Source organism: Sander vitreus, chromosome 8 (assembly GCF_031162955.1).
Source record: "Sander vitreus isolate 19-12246 chromosome 8, sanVit1, whole genome shotgun sequence".
Taxonomy (NCBI): Eukaryota; Metazoa; Chordata; class Actinopteri; order Perciformes; family Percidae; genus Sander; species Sander vitreus.
Window position 1 is genome coordinate 36,242,257 of NC_135862.1, and position 16,323 is coordinate 36,258,579.

The 16,323-nt window shown below is 41.5% G+C and overlaps 1 protein-coding gene across 1 annotated transcript; it reads left to right on the forward strand.

The window, feature by feature from the left end:
* On the forward strand, positions 1-14,254 carry cotl1 (coactosin-like F-actin binding protein 1). The gene is made up of 4 exons (XM_078258040.1): positions 1-473; positions 1,354-1,436; positions 8,737-8,894; positions 12,271-14,254. Exons 1-4 carry the CDS (start codon positions 397-399, stop codon positions 12,379-12,381), a joined length of 429 nt encoding a protein of 142 aa, XP_078114166.1. The 5' UTR covers positions 1-396; the 3' UTR covers positions 12,382-14,254.
* The last annotated feature ends 2,069 nt before the right edge of the window (positions 14,255-16,323 follow it).

Sequence of the window (16,323 nt, forward strand, 5' to 3'; positions counted from 1 at the left end):
TGCCGCGTCTGGGGGACTTCTCTGTCTGTCGCTCTCTCTCCCTCTCTCTCCCTCTCTCTCCCTCTCTCTCTCTCTCTCTCTCTCTCTCTCTCTCTCTCTGTCTGCTGGCAACCTGCTCGACTTGCATCACCAACGCCCATAAAGTAGCAATATACAGGAAATAAACCTAGCTGCTAGAAGAAGAGCATCCGACCGGCTCAATTGTTCCAGTGCAGCGGTCGTGATTTTGGAGTGAAGCCTATTGTATAACGTTATCAGTTATAGTTCTCTGATGTATTACATCAATTGTATAAGTTAGCGGATTTATTACTGTGTAACGTTAGCTAGCTCTCTCTAATCTGGACTGATACATCGTTGACTTCGACTGTTTCACTCCTGTCTGACGTTAAACGAAAGATGGCAACCCAAATCGATAAAGAGGCTTGCAGAGAAGCTTACAACCAAGTCAGAGACGATAACACGGACACAAATTGGTGAGTGTGCGGACATGGTGACTTATCCATACTCCGTTAAAGATTGTGGCTAATGTAAATTTCCTTGCACATTTGCAATAGTAAATGTTTCATGAATGGACCTTATCTGAATAACGAAGACGTACTAGCCATTATTCACTTCGGCAAACATTTGTTAATCAGTCCGTTTTTCGATCAAATTCACATAACGTTAGCGTGTTGCCGCCCACTGCGCCGTCTTTTCTGTGGCGAAGGGTGCTAAAATAAGAGGCGTGCCTTTTATAAAACTTTACATTTTATTTAAATAAGCGCAGTTTGGCTAACTAGATATATGCCGAATTGAAGACAGAATCATAAACACATAGAAAATGTAATGCGCTGTATGTTATGCCAAATGAACGTCTGCATGCACCCAAGGCAACTTTAAATTGCTAGATATTTTAAAGTAGTTCGACCTTCTGACTCTGAATACGCACTAGAATGGCACATCGGGGTTTGCCTGTAACGCAAACCCATTGGATACGTGAAACCCTGATTCCAATGCTTTAGCGTATAACAATATTGGCTAAAATACATGCAGGATTCAGTGTCCTGTCCTGGCTGATCCGATCTAGCTGATATGTATTCTGACTATTTAGCGGTCACACACTGCACAGTTATCAGGCCCAGCGGGGCTGAAGTAATTTCCTTTGTCCTGTATTCAGAGAGGATAACGTTATGACAGTGACACTTACACATGGCTAACACACAGCTCCCACATTGCACGGGTGTTAAGCATTTTGTGTTTTGCTTCAGTCTGCAAAATGGGCCTGATGTGCACATAATGCAATTGTGAATCAACAGATGATGAGACTGGATAATACATGGAGTAATAATGCACGGTGTATTCTGCATCTTCCAGGACTGTGTTTAAATATGAGGGCTCTATGATCGTGCCTGCAGGACAAGGGGCTGACTATGAGGACTTCAAGAGGATGTGCACAGGTAAAGAGTAGATTTTATTTAAATATTCCACCCTGGATTTTATCCAAGCCTGGCCAGTGTAATGCATGGGTGAAAGGTATTCCCTACTGCTGACTAGTGTGTGTGTGTGTGTGTGTGTGTGTGTGTGTGTGTGTGTGTGTGTGTGTGTGTGTGTGTGTGTGTGTGTGTGTGTGTGCGTGTGTGTGTGTGTGTGTGTGGGGGGGGGTGTTAAACAGCCTATATGCCCCACAACTTGACACTAATCTTTTAAGACTCTGTGCTCTGTCACCCATTGGATGCCACCTTATGCATTGCATAATCTGCCTGTTCTACAATATCCTGTGCATGGTTTTTACAAGGTGAAACATTTAAGGTCAACCTTTTGAATAGCAGCACAAAATTGTTTCCTGGATTGCTCTGAGAAGATGTAGACGCCCACTTTAAACTTGATTATTTGTTCTCAAAACTATTTGGCATTCATGCAAGTTAAATTTTTCACCTGTCACTGCCTTTGGATTAAAACAATGCTCCAACCAAAGCTCTACATGCAGCTAAATAAAAGAAATGCATGATTAAGAACACATTTTTCCTTGTGTGTGTGTGTGTGTGTGTGTGTGTGTGTGTGTGTGTGTGTTTCAATGAAGGATTAGGTCTGCTGTGTATTCACTGCACAGCACCGTGCTTAGTAGTATCTCTATCTGCCTTCAACCCATTTTTGAGAGAAAGAGAAAAAGGAGAAAAATAGCAAGTTGGGGCTTCCAGATAATGATTCCCAGTGAGCAAATATAACTAATGGATGGCTTGCTGTAGAGAAAAACCAAATCTCACACTGTGTAATGTCCCCTCTTTCTGTGTCCTAAGAGTAAAGCATCTGCTCAGATGTTGGGTGTGGCTGTTTCTGATGCTTGCTCTTGTTGTCTTTAAATCTTGCTGCCTCGGGCCTGTACTTTTATTTTCTTTTTCTTCTCACATTCCTATGTTGAAATAACTCATTGATCACCATGCTTTACTGCAGTTCAGCTGGTGCGTTTGCCATTGGTTCCTGTTCCGAGATGAAACACACACACTATCAGACATGTTTCTATCTGTGGGCTTGTTTTCCTTATTTAGCAGTGAAGTTGTAACTCTGCAGAAACCCTGCTCTGAGTGTAGGAGGAGCTGCTGCAGACAGCTCATCTAGTGAGGCTTGAAGAGGAGGGCTGCCTTTGAATATTGAAGTTTAAGTAATCCAAGTGCAGGAAGTAGAAATAAACTAACAAATGGCGTGCACACCCTAGATCAATGCGAGGGCAGGGCAGGACATCATTCCACCAAATCCTAAATCCTTTGGGCTTATTTGATTTGCAACTTTTAAAGGACTTTTAAAACATGACTTCTGCTGAAACAATAACAACCAATAACTTATTTAGTCAGTGTCATAAATGATTCATTTGGGATCACCAAACTATCAGCTTATAAGAAATTCAGTCCTGAATGTCCCTTAATAAGAAGTTGTTTCTCAGGTTTTCTCAAGTCTTCAAAATAGATTTCTAGTGTTTTTTAGCCATGTTAGCGACATTGCTCTAGGGATGGCAATGCTGGCTGTTCCATCCACCACTGTTGTCCAGGCTGAATATCTCGACTTTTCCTCTAGTGCCGCCATAAGGTTATCATTTTGGATTTTGAAAACCTTTTTTAACTGTATTGTTGGGTAATTGGGTCCCAGTGACTGAAAGGCAGAGTTGGTAAGGTTGGAAAGCCAGCAAGATTTGAAAGTAGCAGCTCCTCAGGGCTCTGACTTACCCCTCCCCCCAACACACACACACACACACACACACACACACACACACACACACACACACACACACACACACACACACACACACACACACACACACTGTTGCCTGCTGCTTCAAAAAGGACTATTTCACTCATCAAAACTACTGCATTTTACATACATCAGTAATTTCCATCTATCTATGTATACAACTTCACAATTTACATAGTTTTCCATTTGATTTATTCCCAGGAGCAATTAACCCTTTGTTTTTATATTTTGTTTGAATTTTTTTTTCAAAATGATAAATTACTGACGATTTATGTTATTACAACTATCAAGACATGACATCTCATCTCCGTACATGCTGCACAAAATGATTACAACCAATGTGGTGTAAAACTTTATTTTTCATATAAACAATAATCATTCTCATATAGTAATCAAAACTTTGTCCAGGGCTCCAGTGAAAAACTGACAATCAAATTATATCACACACTCGAAAGCCATTTTAATTCCAGAGTACTTTTGTGACTGCATTTCGTTGTACTTTTATGTTGTGATATACGTAGGTCTCAAATTTCATTCATAAATGTCTTAAAAAGTCTTTAATTTGACTTGTTGAAACCTGCAAAAACCCTGTTTTTAGTCTCTGCTTTTTCAGCTTCAGTCTTCCTTTTTCATTGCCTTTTTAGCTGGGCGGGCAGTTGCAAGTATATTTGGTCATGGACCAAAGTGTTGGTTAAGGGGGAGATGTTGACCTGAGAGTGGCGCCAGTTATAAAAGATCTGGGTGTCACCAAAATGACTAGGATTGGTCCTTTGGGGATCCACACCAAATGAAATGGTCAACTGACTGGCCTCCTCATCCTCAGGCCCTGCTGTTAGACTCAGTTCACATGTTGGTAACACCACTCCTTGCCAAACTCACCTGACACTGTCCACAGGAGACAGCTCTAGTTTCCAGGCTGTCTCAGAGGGACTGAGTGTGGGCTCAGAGGAAGATTCGGTGTCACCCGCCCAACCTTTGGTCTGCTAAAATCAAGTCAATGTATACAGAGCAACAAGTCTATTTTGCTGAATCATCATCATTGTAGTTTCAGTGCAGTTTTCTCTGCAGCATGGGGGGGGGAGGCGGCTGCAGAGAAAAACTGCACTGAAACTACAATGATGTGTCAGCATAGAAGACAGACCAGGAAACCAGAGGGAGGAAGTGTGTGTGTGGGGGAGCTCCAGGTTGGAGTGAGGGTATGTGTTTGTACTAGTTCCTATCTGGTATCTCAAACGGTGACAATGTGTGACAAACTGTGTGTGTGTGTGTCTGTGTGTGTGTGTGTGTGTGTGTGTGTGTGTGTGTGTGTGTGTGTGTTGCTCCAGGCAATGTCCTTTGTGGCCCACGCTGATAAAAGTCTTTATAGTGGCTGCTCCTGTAAATGTGCGTGTGATCTGATCTGAGAACAGTGCCGCCGAGGCTCTGCCAAGAAAGTCTTAATCAGCGGCTTCAACAGGTACATAAAGATAATGCAGGTTGTACTGTAAAAAAAACTCCTAATGCAATTAAGAAAAATCAACTGACCTTTTGGCAGGAACTCGGCTTAAATGAGCCTGTTTCCACCGTTACCAAAGTCTTAGGTTATATATGATTAAAATAGTAAATAAATGTCTGAAATGAAATTTTGTAATATCGCTTTTTGAGTAGGAGTTTTGTCAAACATCGTTTGGACACGCCGGTGCGTCTTTCATTTGTTATGTTGGTTTAGAGACTACAACTTTGTCACAGAACGCCTGAGTTACAAACTAGGGATGTGGGTATTTTACCAGACAGGGAGTGTCTAAAGAAAGAAGCCATTAGTTGCATAATTGGATGTATTGGATCCAGTGGTTTTGAGGAAGTCAGGATATCTTGCCTCAGTATGACTATTCTTTTTTTAATCTGTCTTCAGTACTTCAGCTCTATGGAAGTGCAATATTTATTCGCTAAAGTGCCTCTCTTTTAGTCAATAAAATGTCAGAAAATAGGCGACAAGAAAACATCTTTCAAATGGTTTGTTTTGTCCAACCGACACTCTTAACACCCAAATGTATGAAAGTGAAAATTACATAAAACAGAACCTTGAACCAATGAGTGTTTGGCATGTTTTGCTTGATAAATAACTTAACCGATTAAGCGTTCAGGGCTCAACAATAAGGGTTGCCCAGTTGGCCCGGGGCAAGTAAAACGCCACTTCGGGCAGATAATCATAACAACCTACTTCATCGTATCGTAAATGGCGCTATCGTTCTCTTGCCCCCGTCGGAGAACGCTTGTTGAATGATTTGATTGTGCAGTGACGTTTTTTTTTTTACATTTTTTTACGCTTTCAAGGTTTTTGACTTTTCTCCGATATTTTTTGATTGACTTTTCAATGCTTCTTGAGCATTCGTTGCTTTTTCAACGTAAAGGCAAATAATAGAACAGCTAGAACAGTCTGGTAAGTTCAGAAAATGACTTCACTCTACTGTTATGCAGTCTTTAAAGCCATATTAAATTACCATATTACGATATCCAAAATCTGAGACGATATCTAGTCTCATATTATGATATTGATATAATAACGATATGTTGCCCAGCCCTAATACCATGTGCTTTGATCAGTCATTGACCTTTAAAGATCTTCAGTCTGTCTTGAGATCCTGTGTGTTGTTCATCCAGTAAGGATGAAAGGTATACAGAGTTTTTGTTAGTCACACAGAGGAAATAACATCTGGAAAACAATAATGAGTAATTGTTATTGTTTCATAATGACACCGTACCGCCTGAAGACACAGCAGACAGCACAGCCTGGGTGTATTTGTTGGACAGTGTTGAGAGAAATAGGTGTGACGTGGGGTAATCACACTGATCTGTGTATGTGAAATACACATTTCTATTTACTTCATGTATAAACTAAAGTTATGTATGAGTGGCCTATATTTTTCAACTCACTGTACAACACCATCTTTAACAAATACAAATATGAAATCAAAAAAGTCCACTTTTCAATTTTCTGTGTGTGCGTGGGGGGGGTAAGTAAAATGTATTTATAATGCGCTTTTCACATTTATAAGTCACAAAGTGTTTACAGAGACAAATGCAATACAGAGTGAGAACAAGATACACAATCAGTACTGCACAATAATATTTTAAGTGCAGTCAAACGCCTGTCTAAACAGGTATGTCTTTATCTGATTTTTGAAAGAATCCAGAGAAACAGCAGACCCTGAGGGAGGAGACAGATTCATTCATTCCATAGATCACCTCGGATCTTAAGCCGGGTGTGTGGAACAGACAGTACATTTAACGTGCTAAACCTAAGAGAGCGAGCTGACTAATATACGTGAAGTAGCTCTGCCACATACAGTATGCAGGAGCCTGACCATGCAATGCTCTGTACGTAAGAGTAAGAATTTTAAACTACATCCTCTATGCAACAGGGAGCTGGTGAAGGGACTCAGTACCGGGGTAATGTGAGATCATCTAGGTGACCTAGTGAGTAGCCTTGCAGCAGCATTCTCCATTGACTGAAAACGATCCAAAGCAGACATACTAAGTGAGGAGAAAAGTGTGCTACAGTAGTCAATGCCAGATGAGATGAAGGCATGTATAAGCATCTCAAGTTTGGCAGTTGAAACTACAGATCTCAGTTTTAGGTATATTAATAAGACATAATAAGCTTTACTTTGTATCAAATTAGACCAAAACTAGAAATACTAATAGAAATAAGGTGGTCTTTATTGGACAGGAAAAAAAACACAGTTATACCCTGATTATACCTTATATTACTGATTAGACACCATACGCCTAAATTATGCTGTATTTAGAAACTGCATGTATTGCCATATTAAACCCAAAATATACTTTACTTAGTCACTGTTATACCAAATTACACTCTAGAAACCAAATATTGGGCATAGCCTTTTAGTGTCATTTGTTGCTTATTAGAAGAAAACTACCGTTAAGCAAATGTGGTCTTCTCTACTGGGGGCATCATTTGAAATTGGTAAAAATTTGAAGTTGGAAAAAAGCTAATACATTGCAAAATATATCGCAGATTATTGCAAGTTTGCAAGCATGTTTAAAATATCAACAATATGGTATCATGAGGCCTCTGGTGATTCCCACCCCTAATAGGAGACATTACTGAAACATTATAATACACCTTTTTAGTAAAGTTCTGTCTACTACCGACCCCTCCAGTGTTCTCGCTAGATTCAGTGACTTTTCAGACCCTCTTCGCAACTTTATTTCTAAAAAGCGACTAGCGATACATTTAGTGACTTCACACCATCAGGGGAAAAGCAAGATATATTGTAATTCATAATTCATATATTGCTCAGAGTAATCACAGTCCACGGCTCTTCTGCCAATAACACGGGGTCTCTCTTTCCCACTCTTGCACCGTGCGCAAAGTTGCGTTTCCTATGATGGCAAGAGAATGTCCCGCCCTAATCTGCCTTACTCTGTCTCTGATTGGCTTACCCTGGTATTCTTACCCTAACCAATCTCACTCCTCCTGCCTCAACCTAACCAATCCAACCAACGAAGGCAACGAGTACAAGCCAATCAGAGGCAGAGTAGGGCGGGGCATTCCTTCACATATCCTAGGAAAAGCTACATTTGTGCCACTAAGCTTTATGCAAATGATACGTTATGATGTCACCAATATGTAAATGAGCATATGACATCATTGAGCAACTTTCAGCGACTTTTGGAGCTACTTTCATTGGAAAAGAGTTGGCAACACTGGACCCCTCATTACATGTTCCATATGTCTGTGAGCAGTTCATGCTAAAGACGGATGTTTCCTGCTCACATTGTTTCATTTGAATAGGATTTAGAGGCCTGAAGAGGTAGCAGCCAGAGAGAAAAGCAGCAGAGGGGTTTTTTTCTTCTTTTTCACCTTGTTGCATGTATTGACACATTATTCACAGACAGTCAGTTCTGCAGTGGACCACCGTGGGAGTGACAGGTGTGGTCACTCTGGGAGGGTTGACACAACTGCAAGGCTCACAAAAGATTTCACTCATTTAGTCTGTTGACCTGAATATTTCCTCATTGCACACACACACACACACACACACACACACACACACACACACACACACACACACACACACACACACACAGTTTCGAGGTGTTGGGACTCCGCCAGTGCAGTGGAACTACAAAAAGCAGCACCTTGTATTCATCTGGACTGCAACACTGAAACTCTTTTCGCTCTGTATCACACACACACACATACACACAGTGCAGTTTTGCAACGCTTGATGCTACCCCAGACTTACACATCCTAACACAAAGTGACACTATGGAATCACAATGTGTAGCCTTTTCCTATCAGCAGATGGAAAAACAGAGCATGACCTTACATCACATGACAGGAGGTCAATCAGACTGCTGTTTGTGTGTGTCAGGCACTGATTGGACAGGAGATTTTGCGTTGTCTTTTAGTGTGGGATGCAGTGTGTAACATGTTAAAACATCAACTGCAAGACCCTCCATTCTGTGTATTCAGTGTTACATCGTATCTTCCTTCTGTTTCCTCAGATGACGCCCGTCTGTTCGCCTTCGTCCGGATCACAATGGGAGACACCATGAGCAAACGAGCCAAGTTTACTCTCATCACCTGGATCGGTGAGAACATCAGTGGGCTGCAGCGCGCCAAGATCAGCACCGACAAGGCGCTGGTCAAAGAGATCGTGCAGGTCAGAGACTGGTTGTTGTCGCATGTGAAGAAAGTAGCAATTAAAGTAATGGTTGTTATAATGAGAGTAAAGAGAGTGAAGCTGTAATGGTCCCTTTGGGGAAACTGGGTGGTTACAGAGGCTATATGGCAACACAGCCATCTGAACTCAAGATAATAAGAAGAGGAAACATGGAGGTAGGGAATATAAGCAACAGAACATAGCGTTAAAATATATATTTGAAATAGTTGTGTAGCGGACCATAGTTGATCTGTGGTCTGTACGGAGCAACACTCACAATTCGGAATGCATGTGAACCGCGGATTAATTGCAAAGTTTAACCATAATAATAGAAATACATTTTTACTTGAAGTAGGCTGATAAATCCCTATGCAGGGTTGCTGTGAGAAGATACAGGTAACGCAAATGTCTGTTCACGTGAACGGAGCATGTTAAAAGCAGTTGGTAGACACAGTTATGGCTACTGCAGGAGCGGAAGAACCAAGGGGGTCAGCATCAACACAGCTATGGCGCCATGTTGATGCTACCAAGCCATCACCCCCCATTAGCATCCCATTGACTGCCATTCATTCTGACGTCACTTTGACAGAGAATACCTTTACATCTGAAGCGTTTAAAGACTCTATTTGTCCGTTGTTTATTTCTAAAGAAACACGACAATGTATAAAAGGCTCCATTACCTTGTAGCTCACGTTATGGCTCCGTAGCAGACGTTTTTATAACAATAGGCTAACGATTGGGTCATAACCACGAGACTTCCTGTCTCATAGTAGAGGAGTTACCGTATAGTACAGGAGAAGCTCTCAGGCAGTTTGGACTTCCATCAGCTGTTTAAGTGTAATGACTAATGTTAACTATCATTTTAGTGATCAATAATGAGCCTGTGTCTATGTTATCTCCTTACATATACCTACGCTCTCCGTCTCTGCTAGATTGGGAATGATTGAGATTTCTCTTGGCACAGCTACCAGAAGACTTCCAACTTTCAGACAGGTTGCTCACGTCACATCTACGTCTTCAAGCTCAGTTGGAGGCTGCTCAGTAACGCTCAGCCATCACCGGGAAAGAGACGTCACTGGTCTCCGTCCAGAGACACGGGACCTGGTGGTCCATTCTTATAATATGGGAAGAACTCAAAAAGCTGTGACGACGGCTACAGAGCTCCGTCTTATCAGCGGCAGTCAGAAGTTACCCGAGAATAGGGGGCTTAGAGCCGGGTACAGGGCACCGCGAGCTGCCGGTCGTTTCGGCGGACATTAAGTTTAGGTGAGCATTATGCAGCGACGAAAGATTGTGGTTTGGATTAGAACACTCCCAAGGCAGATCCGTGGTAAAAGTCATTTGTTTTCCCCGGGAAAGCAAACTCCTCTCCCTCCCTTGAACGCGCTGTGTTTGATGACAGTTCTTTAAGTAATAAATAGAAAGCAGTTAAAATATATATATATATATATATTGTCCCCCCATTTTGGTGCTGATCCGCTTCCTCAACACCATGACCCAACCATGAGTTCTGTAATCCGTTGCACCCCTATAGTATTTAACTGTGAGCAAATATACTGTACACATTTAGCAGTATGCACTATATGTTCTTTATATTCATATGTTAAAGCTGCACTTATCAATATTGGAAAAAACTATGACATGTGAAAGAGGTCACTCATGGGGACCAAAAGAGAGTAAATATTGTACTTGCGTACATTCATCAATTGACATCAGCTCTGTGTCTGCTGGATTTGTAAACAACATGTCAACTTTAATAAAAGTCAAAGTCATTTTGACGGTAACAGTTTGTCTAGTTGCCTAAAAATAGACAAAACATGCAGCAGAATGTATCTTTAAAGGTACTCTGTGGAGTACTGCTCCATAGTGACATTAGTGATCAAAAACTCCATTTGGTACCTTTTTAATATGTTAAGCAATGCTGTTATACCCTAAAGAGTTGTAGATATCTAAACGATGAGTCATTTATATTACTTACCCTGGCACCAGCTGGATTTGTTATAGAAGTTATTATGAATCAAACTAAGAGTTGACAGTTAGCAAGCTTATTACTAGCTTGGATAGTTTTTTCCCTCTCTTCAATAACACTTTATTGAATAAAATGATGTACAATCCTGATAAAAAAAATTCACTGGTTTATTATTAAACAGCCCCATACAGAGGAAACAGAACTAAAGAGCAGTAGCCCAAACGTGTTATCTGTTAGCTCGACAGCTACAGTGGTTCACCAACTAGCCCTGTGAGTTGTCACCCTCCGAGAACTACCCCGTTTGGGACAGGCTGTTCTTATGAACTATTCGTAGATATAGCTACGAAAAGTAATGCGCTGTAATTTGTGTGTATTCCACGTATTTGTTAATGTATGCCCCACATTGACTGCCGTTGTTTAAGAGCACAATGATTGGCGAAGGGAGGACGACGGGACGGGGGGGGGTCCTTAGACACAGCCTTCAAGCAGAGGAGGAGTTCATGTCCCAGAAGAAGCTAAGGGGAAAATACAAGACTTTCACCCAGGAAATGGGTGTTCGTGTCCCAGGAGTACTACTTAAGGGAACCAGTGTTTTTAACCCAAATCCCAATCTTTTTTCTAATCGTAACTAGTCGCTTTGGTGCCTAAATTTAAATGTTGTCACCGCAGGACAGCCACCTTTTGTCAGCTAAACTCAACTGCAACAGCCGAACAGCTGAAATAACCGTAACCTCATGGTGCCCTGTACCTGGCTCTCAGAATCAGAATCAGAATCAGAATCAGAATCAGCTTTATTGGCCAGGTTTGCGTAAACAAACAAGAAGTTTGACTCTGCTTAATCTTTGCTCTCAAAGTACAACACTCACTTAACATATAAAGAATAAAAAACAGAAATATATATAGTACGCTAAACTTATCGGTCATGTGACCGGTTGTCACCTGACCGGCCAGCGGTCACTGTAATTGTGTATGAGATCAAACGAATTGTTGTGAATAAGTTTTCGTACAATATCATAGGAACCTCTGTGCCACTCTCTGCTGTGACTGGACCTTGAGTAGGGTCAGGGAGGGGCTTTTTTGCGACCAACAGAAATGTGTCTTCAGCAGAGTGCAGCAAGTATTAAAAGCTGCCAAGTACTGAATGTTGAATCGATTTCCCGGTCAGATTCCTGTAAGGCTTGACTACTAATTCACTGAGAAGTTTGTCCTACTTCCTTAAAGGAAACAGGATTTTCTAGGAAAACGTGTTTGTATTCCTCAAAGCTACGGAAAGTATTCTTTTGCTATCTGTGGAAAAACTGATTGAAAAATGTAAAACATTACCCAGCTGTGATTAGCTTGGCTTCTTCCCATTCTGTAACAGATGAAAAGTAACTTTTGGTTTTCTTAACTGTTTTGTTTCTGCAGAACTTTGCCAAGGAGTTTATGTTTAGTGACCCGAGGGAACTGGAAGCAGACAACATCCGCACAGAGCTGAAGAAGGCTGGTGGAGCCAACTATGACGCTCAGACCGAGTAGAGAAGTGCCATGGTTCACTGGAAGGGTTGGGGGGGTGGGTCAGATGTGGTCAGGGTGGGATGTGGTGGAATAAAGGGGGGGGCGGGGGGGTGGGGCAGGGCTGCTACCTCTTGGGGAGAGGGCGAGGTGGGAAGGAGAGGGCGCTTGACGAAATGCACTTACAATCAATGCCGTGTCATTTTTACACTTTGGTTTTTGTACCAATTAAACACATGATATGCAATGTATTAATTAATGAGCATTAGAGGTGTTGGTGGGTATATTCTTTGTTCACTATTTTGAGTTTTTAAACTACGCTAACCTAATCGGCTGCTGGCTGCAGCCTTATATTGAACAGACAGATATGACCTTCTGATATACTTACAAGAAACAACAAATAAGTAAATAAGCACATTTCCCAAAATGTCAAACTATTCCTTTAAGGGCTGGCTCTAGTCCAAAGACGGAGGCCTACAGGGAACTTGATGCGGATCTGTTAGTACATTGGGTTACTGCCTCAAACCAACACTCTGAAGGAACACAGAATATACAAGCTCGCCACCATGCACACACACAACAAAGCAAGTATATAAGCGCTCTCCTGTCCTAGCCTCTGCCCTCTCCCCAGTCAGCTCATAGTTGGTTATCTACTGAACTGTGCATCGACATCTCATCCTCGTCTCAGCTAGGCTGCAGTTGAGCAATAGGAAGTTTCATCAAGGCTTCAGCACTGTTTGCTAGAAATAAGTTCATGTAATGAGCATAGGGGGAATAAACTGAAGGCTTTCACTTCAAATTGGCATATGGTGTGAATGGATCATGTTGTAAGAGTGAGTTCACTGACGGGGATAGACGTTTTAAAAAGGAAACTCTTTACTTGCAGGCATGCGTTTGACAACTCTTAGTCATGATACACTGTACCTCCAGGAAGAAAAGATCTCCGTTTTCTAACAACATCCTTGGTGATGGTTGCCGGCTTGCTTTGAGTAATCTTGAGTCATACTGCTAAGCACACATTTAGCTACCTCTTCATCTCTAGCCGGACAGCTGTGTTTGGATTACAGCCTCAAAGTCAACCATTAGGGCTTGTTCTGAGACAGACTGTAATTCATCCGCCTGTCTTCATACTTGTGCTGTAAATCCTTTTTTATCACTAGTCCAAATGTGTCATTTTGTACTTTTTACTTTCTCCTTTTCCAGCTTTTGTTGGACATGATCAATGTTTCCAGAGCTGGGGGCAGAATTTGTAGAAGAGAACATGGCAAAGAATAAGACTATCTGTCTTACAGGAGGGTTTCTGACTGTATATATTATGTTGTAGAAATACAGAGAAACTAATATATTGACCCCTCAGCAGCCTTTTGTAGTCAAGCATTGAATGTTTCGCAAAATCTCAAAGGATTCTGAGAACTGAGATCTTTTCCTCTGGTGTTTCATCTCACGATCTACAACTTTAAGGTATTCATGCCTACTGTAACCTACTGTGTTTGACTGCCTTAGCCTCCCAGGGAGAGAGGGGCATCATGGGAGCTTGTGAACACTACACTGTGATTGGCTATCGTCCTTACTTGGGGGGCGGGACTTTGATCTGCACATGGCTCATCACCATGTGGGCCTGGGCTTATCATCCCGACCCAGGAGGAGCCATTTCTCGGTTGTAGCATCTCTCTTTATTTGGTTTCAAACCCTCTCTTCCTCCCCCCCTGCAAAAAAATGGATGTTTTTCTTGTACCTTTTTGTTTTTGAGATGATTTTATTTTTAAGAGCATTGTTATCTTGGTCATTGGCAGGAGAGATTTTCAAAAAATGATGCAAAAAAAAAAAGAAAAAGAAAGAAAACTGAGTGGGCACAAGATCAGTCATTTCCAAATAAAAATTGATGTTTTTTCCAAAACTTGCTTCTCAACGTGTCTTTTGTGTGTGACATATCTGGTTTGTCTGTTTCAAACTGTGCATCAGAAGACTGACAATGTTATGGGACTGGAATACTATCGCAAACCTCTCATAGAAGATTGGATTTATTGGATTCTTCACTGTACCAAGAAGTGGCCAATACACAGCTCTGAAATACTTTGAAATACTCTGAAATATTTTTTTTTGTAAGATCTCTTTTTGTTACCAATGTAAGATGAGGTAATGGGAGCATTTTGGCACATGTGGATTCAAGGTCCACATAGCAACCATCTCTAGGAGCTTAGGGCACTCCCAGGGGTTTCCATGGTCACCGCTGTAATCATCATGCTTAGCCAGTCAGCAGTCGGGGGGAGGACAAAATGTTTTATAGTGTCTAAGTGCATTAGGTCCTCCTCACTATGTGCTCCCAGATCTCAACTCACATTTTGTTAGACCTCAATGAATGAATACATCACATATTAAATGTTAGTAATTTCAAAAGAAATGTTATAAGGTTACCTATTAATAAAGGGTAATGCTGTTTAGTTCTGTGTTTCTGCTATGCTGACATCCTCCCATCCTTTCTAAAATCTGATTGTACATGATGAATGATCACATCAGTTGCACTCAGAGAACATTTTCTGTTGCTGCTCTGTATTCAAACAGTCATTCTCCATTCTACTATTTACCAGGAAAGGTAAATACATTGCTGATAAGTGCGTTACCATGACTCCACTTCGGAAGTATTTTGCACTGGCTTCCTTGATTCCAAAATACTTTTGCTGGTTTATAAATCACTAAATGGTTTGATGCCAAAATGCATTTCTGATCTGCTGCTACACTATGACCCACCCAGACCTCTCAGGTGGTCTGGGACAACTGTAACTTTTATTCTCGTATTTTATCTGTTTTTATATTTTTAATTGTTTTAAACTGCTCTTTAGAGTTTTATGTAAAGCACTTTGAACTGCCCTGTTGTTGAAATGTGCTACACAAATAAAGCTGCCTTGCCTTGGCTTGCCTTACCGTTGAAAACTGTTTCCACAGTCAGTAAGCTCTTGCACTCTGCATTAACATGGGTGTGGTCAGTCAGCATGTCCACAGAGGCCGGGCACAGTCAATGAAATAATTAAAGGCTGGACACTGATTTCCAATAAACAGGCCTAATTAGCTTGTTCTCTTGTCGCTTACATCGCCGGCTTTTCAATATAAGTGAAGGCTGCTGTTCTGTATCAGGTCAGTCGATGGCTCCCAGCTGTTTAAACCCACACACCATCAGCATGTGTGTGTTATTCTGCTACAGCTGTCAGATGAATGGATTAATGGTTTGTCTGCATGACTCAGCCACTGATCCAACATGACTTCTGCTGAGTGTGTGTGTGTGTGTGTGTGTGTGTGTGTGTGTGTGTGTGTGTGTGTGTGTGTGTGTGTGTGTGTGTGCGTCTGACAGGCTGGATGGCTGGGTGGTTGCAGTGATATCTATGAGGACTAATAGCAGGTTGCATAATGACAGAGCTCTGGTATCGCTCACTGTGGCTTTAAGTAAGCTGGGAGGAAGTGAGTAGTTTAAGCTCATGTCACAGTGTGTGTGTGTGTGTGTGTGTGTGTGTGTGTGTGTGTGTGTGTGTGTGTGTGTGTGTGTGTGTGTGTGTGTGTGTAAGCGTGTTTCTGTGGGAGTTACGTATAGGTTGAGATATGGGTGATCAGAATCAGAATCAGAAAAGCTTTATTGCCAAGTACCTTTTTTACACATACAAGGAATTAGTTTTGGTGTTGTAGGTGCACGTTTGCAACAGGTTAAGCAGAACAAACAATATAAGTATAAATAAATATATATATATATATATATATATATATATATATATATATATATATATATATATATATATATATATATATATATTACGTGAGGTTTTGGTCCTGATGGACCTCAGCCTCCTGCCAGAGGGGAGTGGCTCAAAGAGTCTGGGGTGGGAGTGGTCGGCCACAATCTTTTCAGCACGCTTCAGAGTCCTGGTGGCGTAAAGGTCCTGGAGCGGCGGCAGATTGCAGCCAATCACCTTCTCAGCT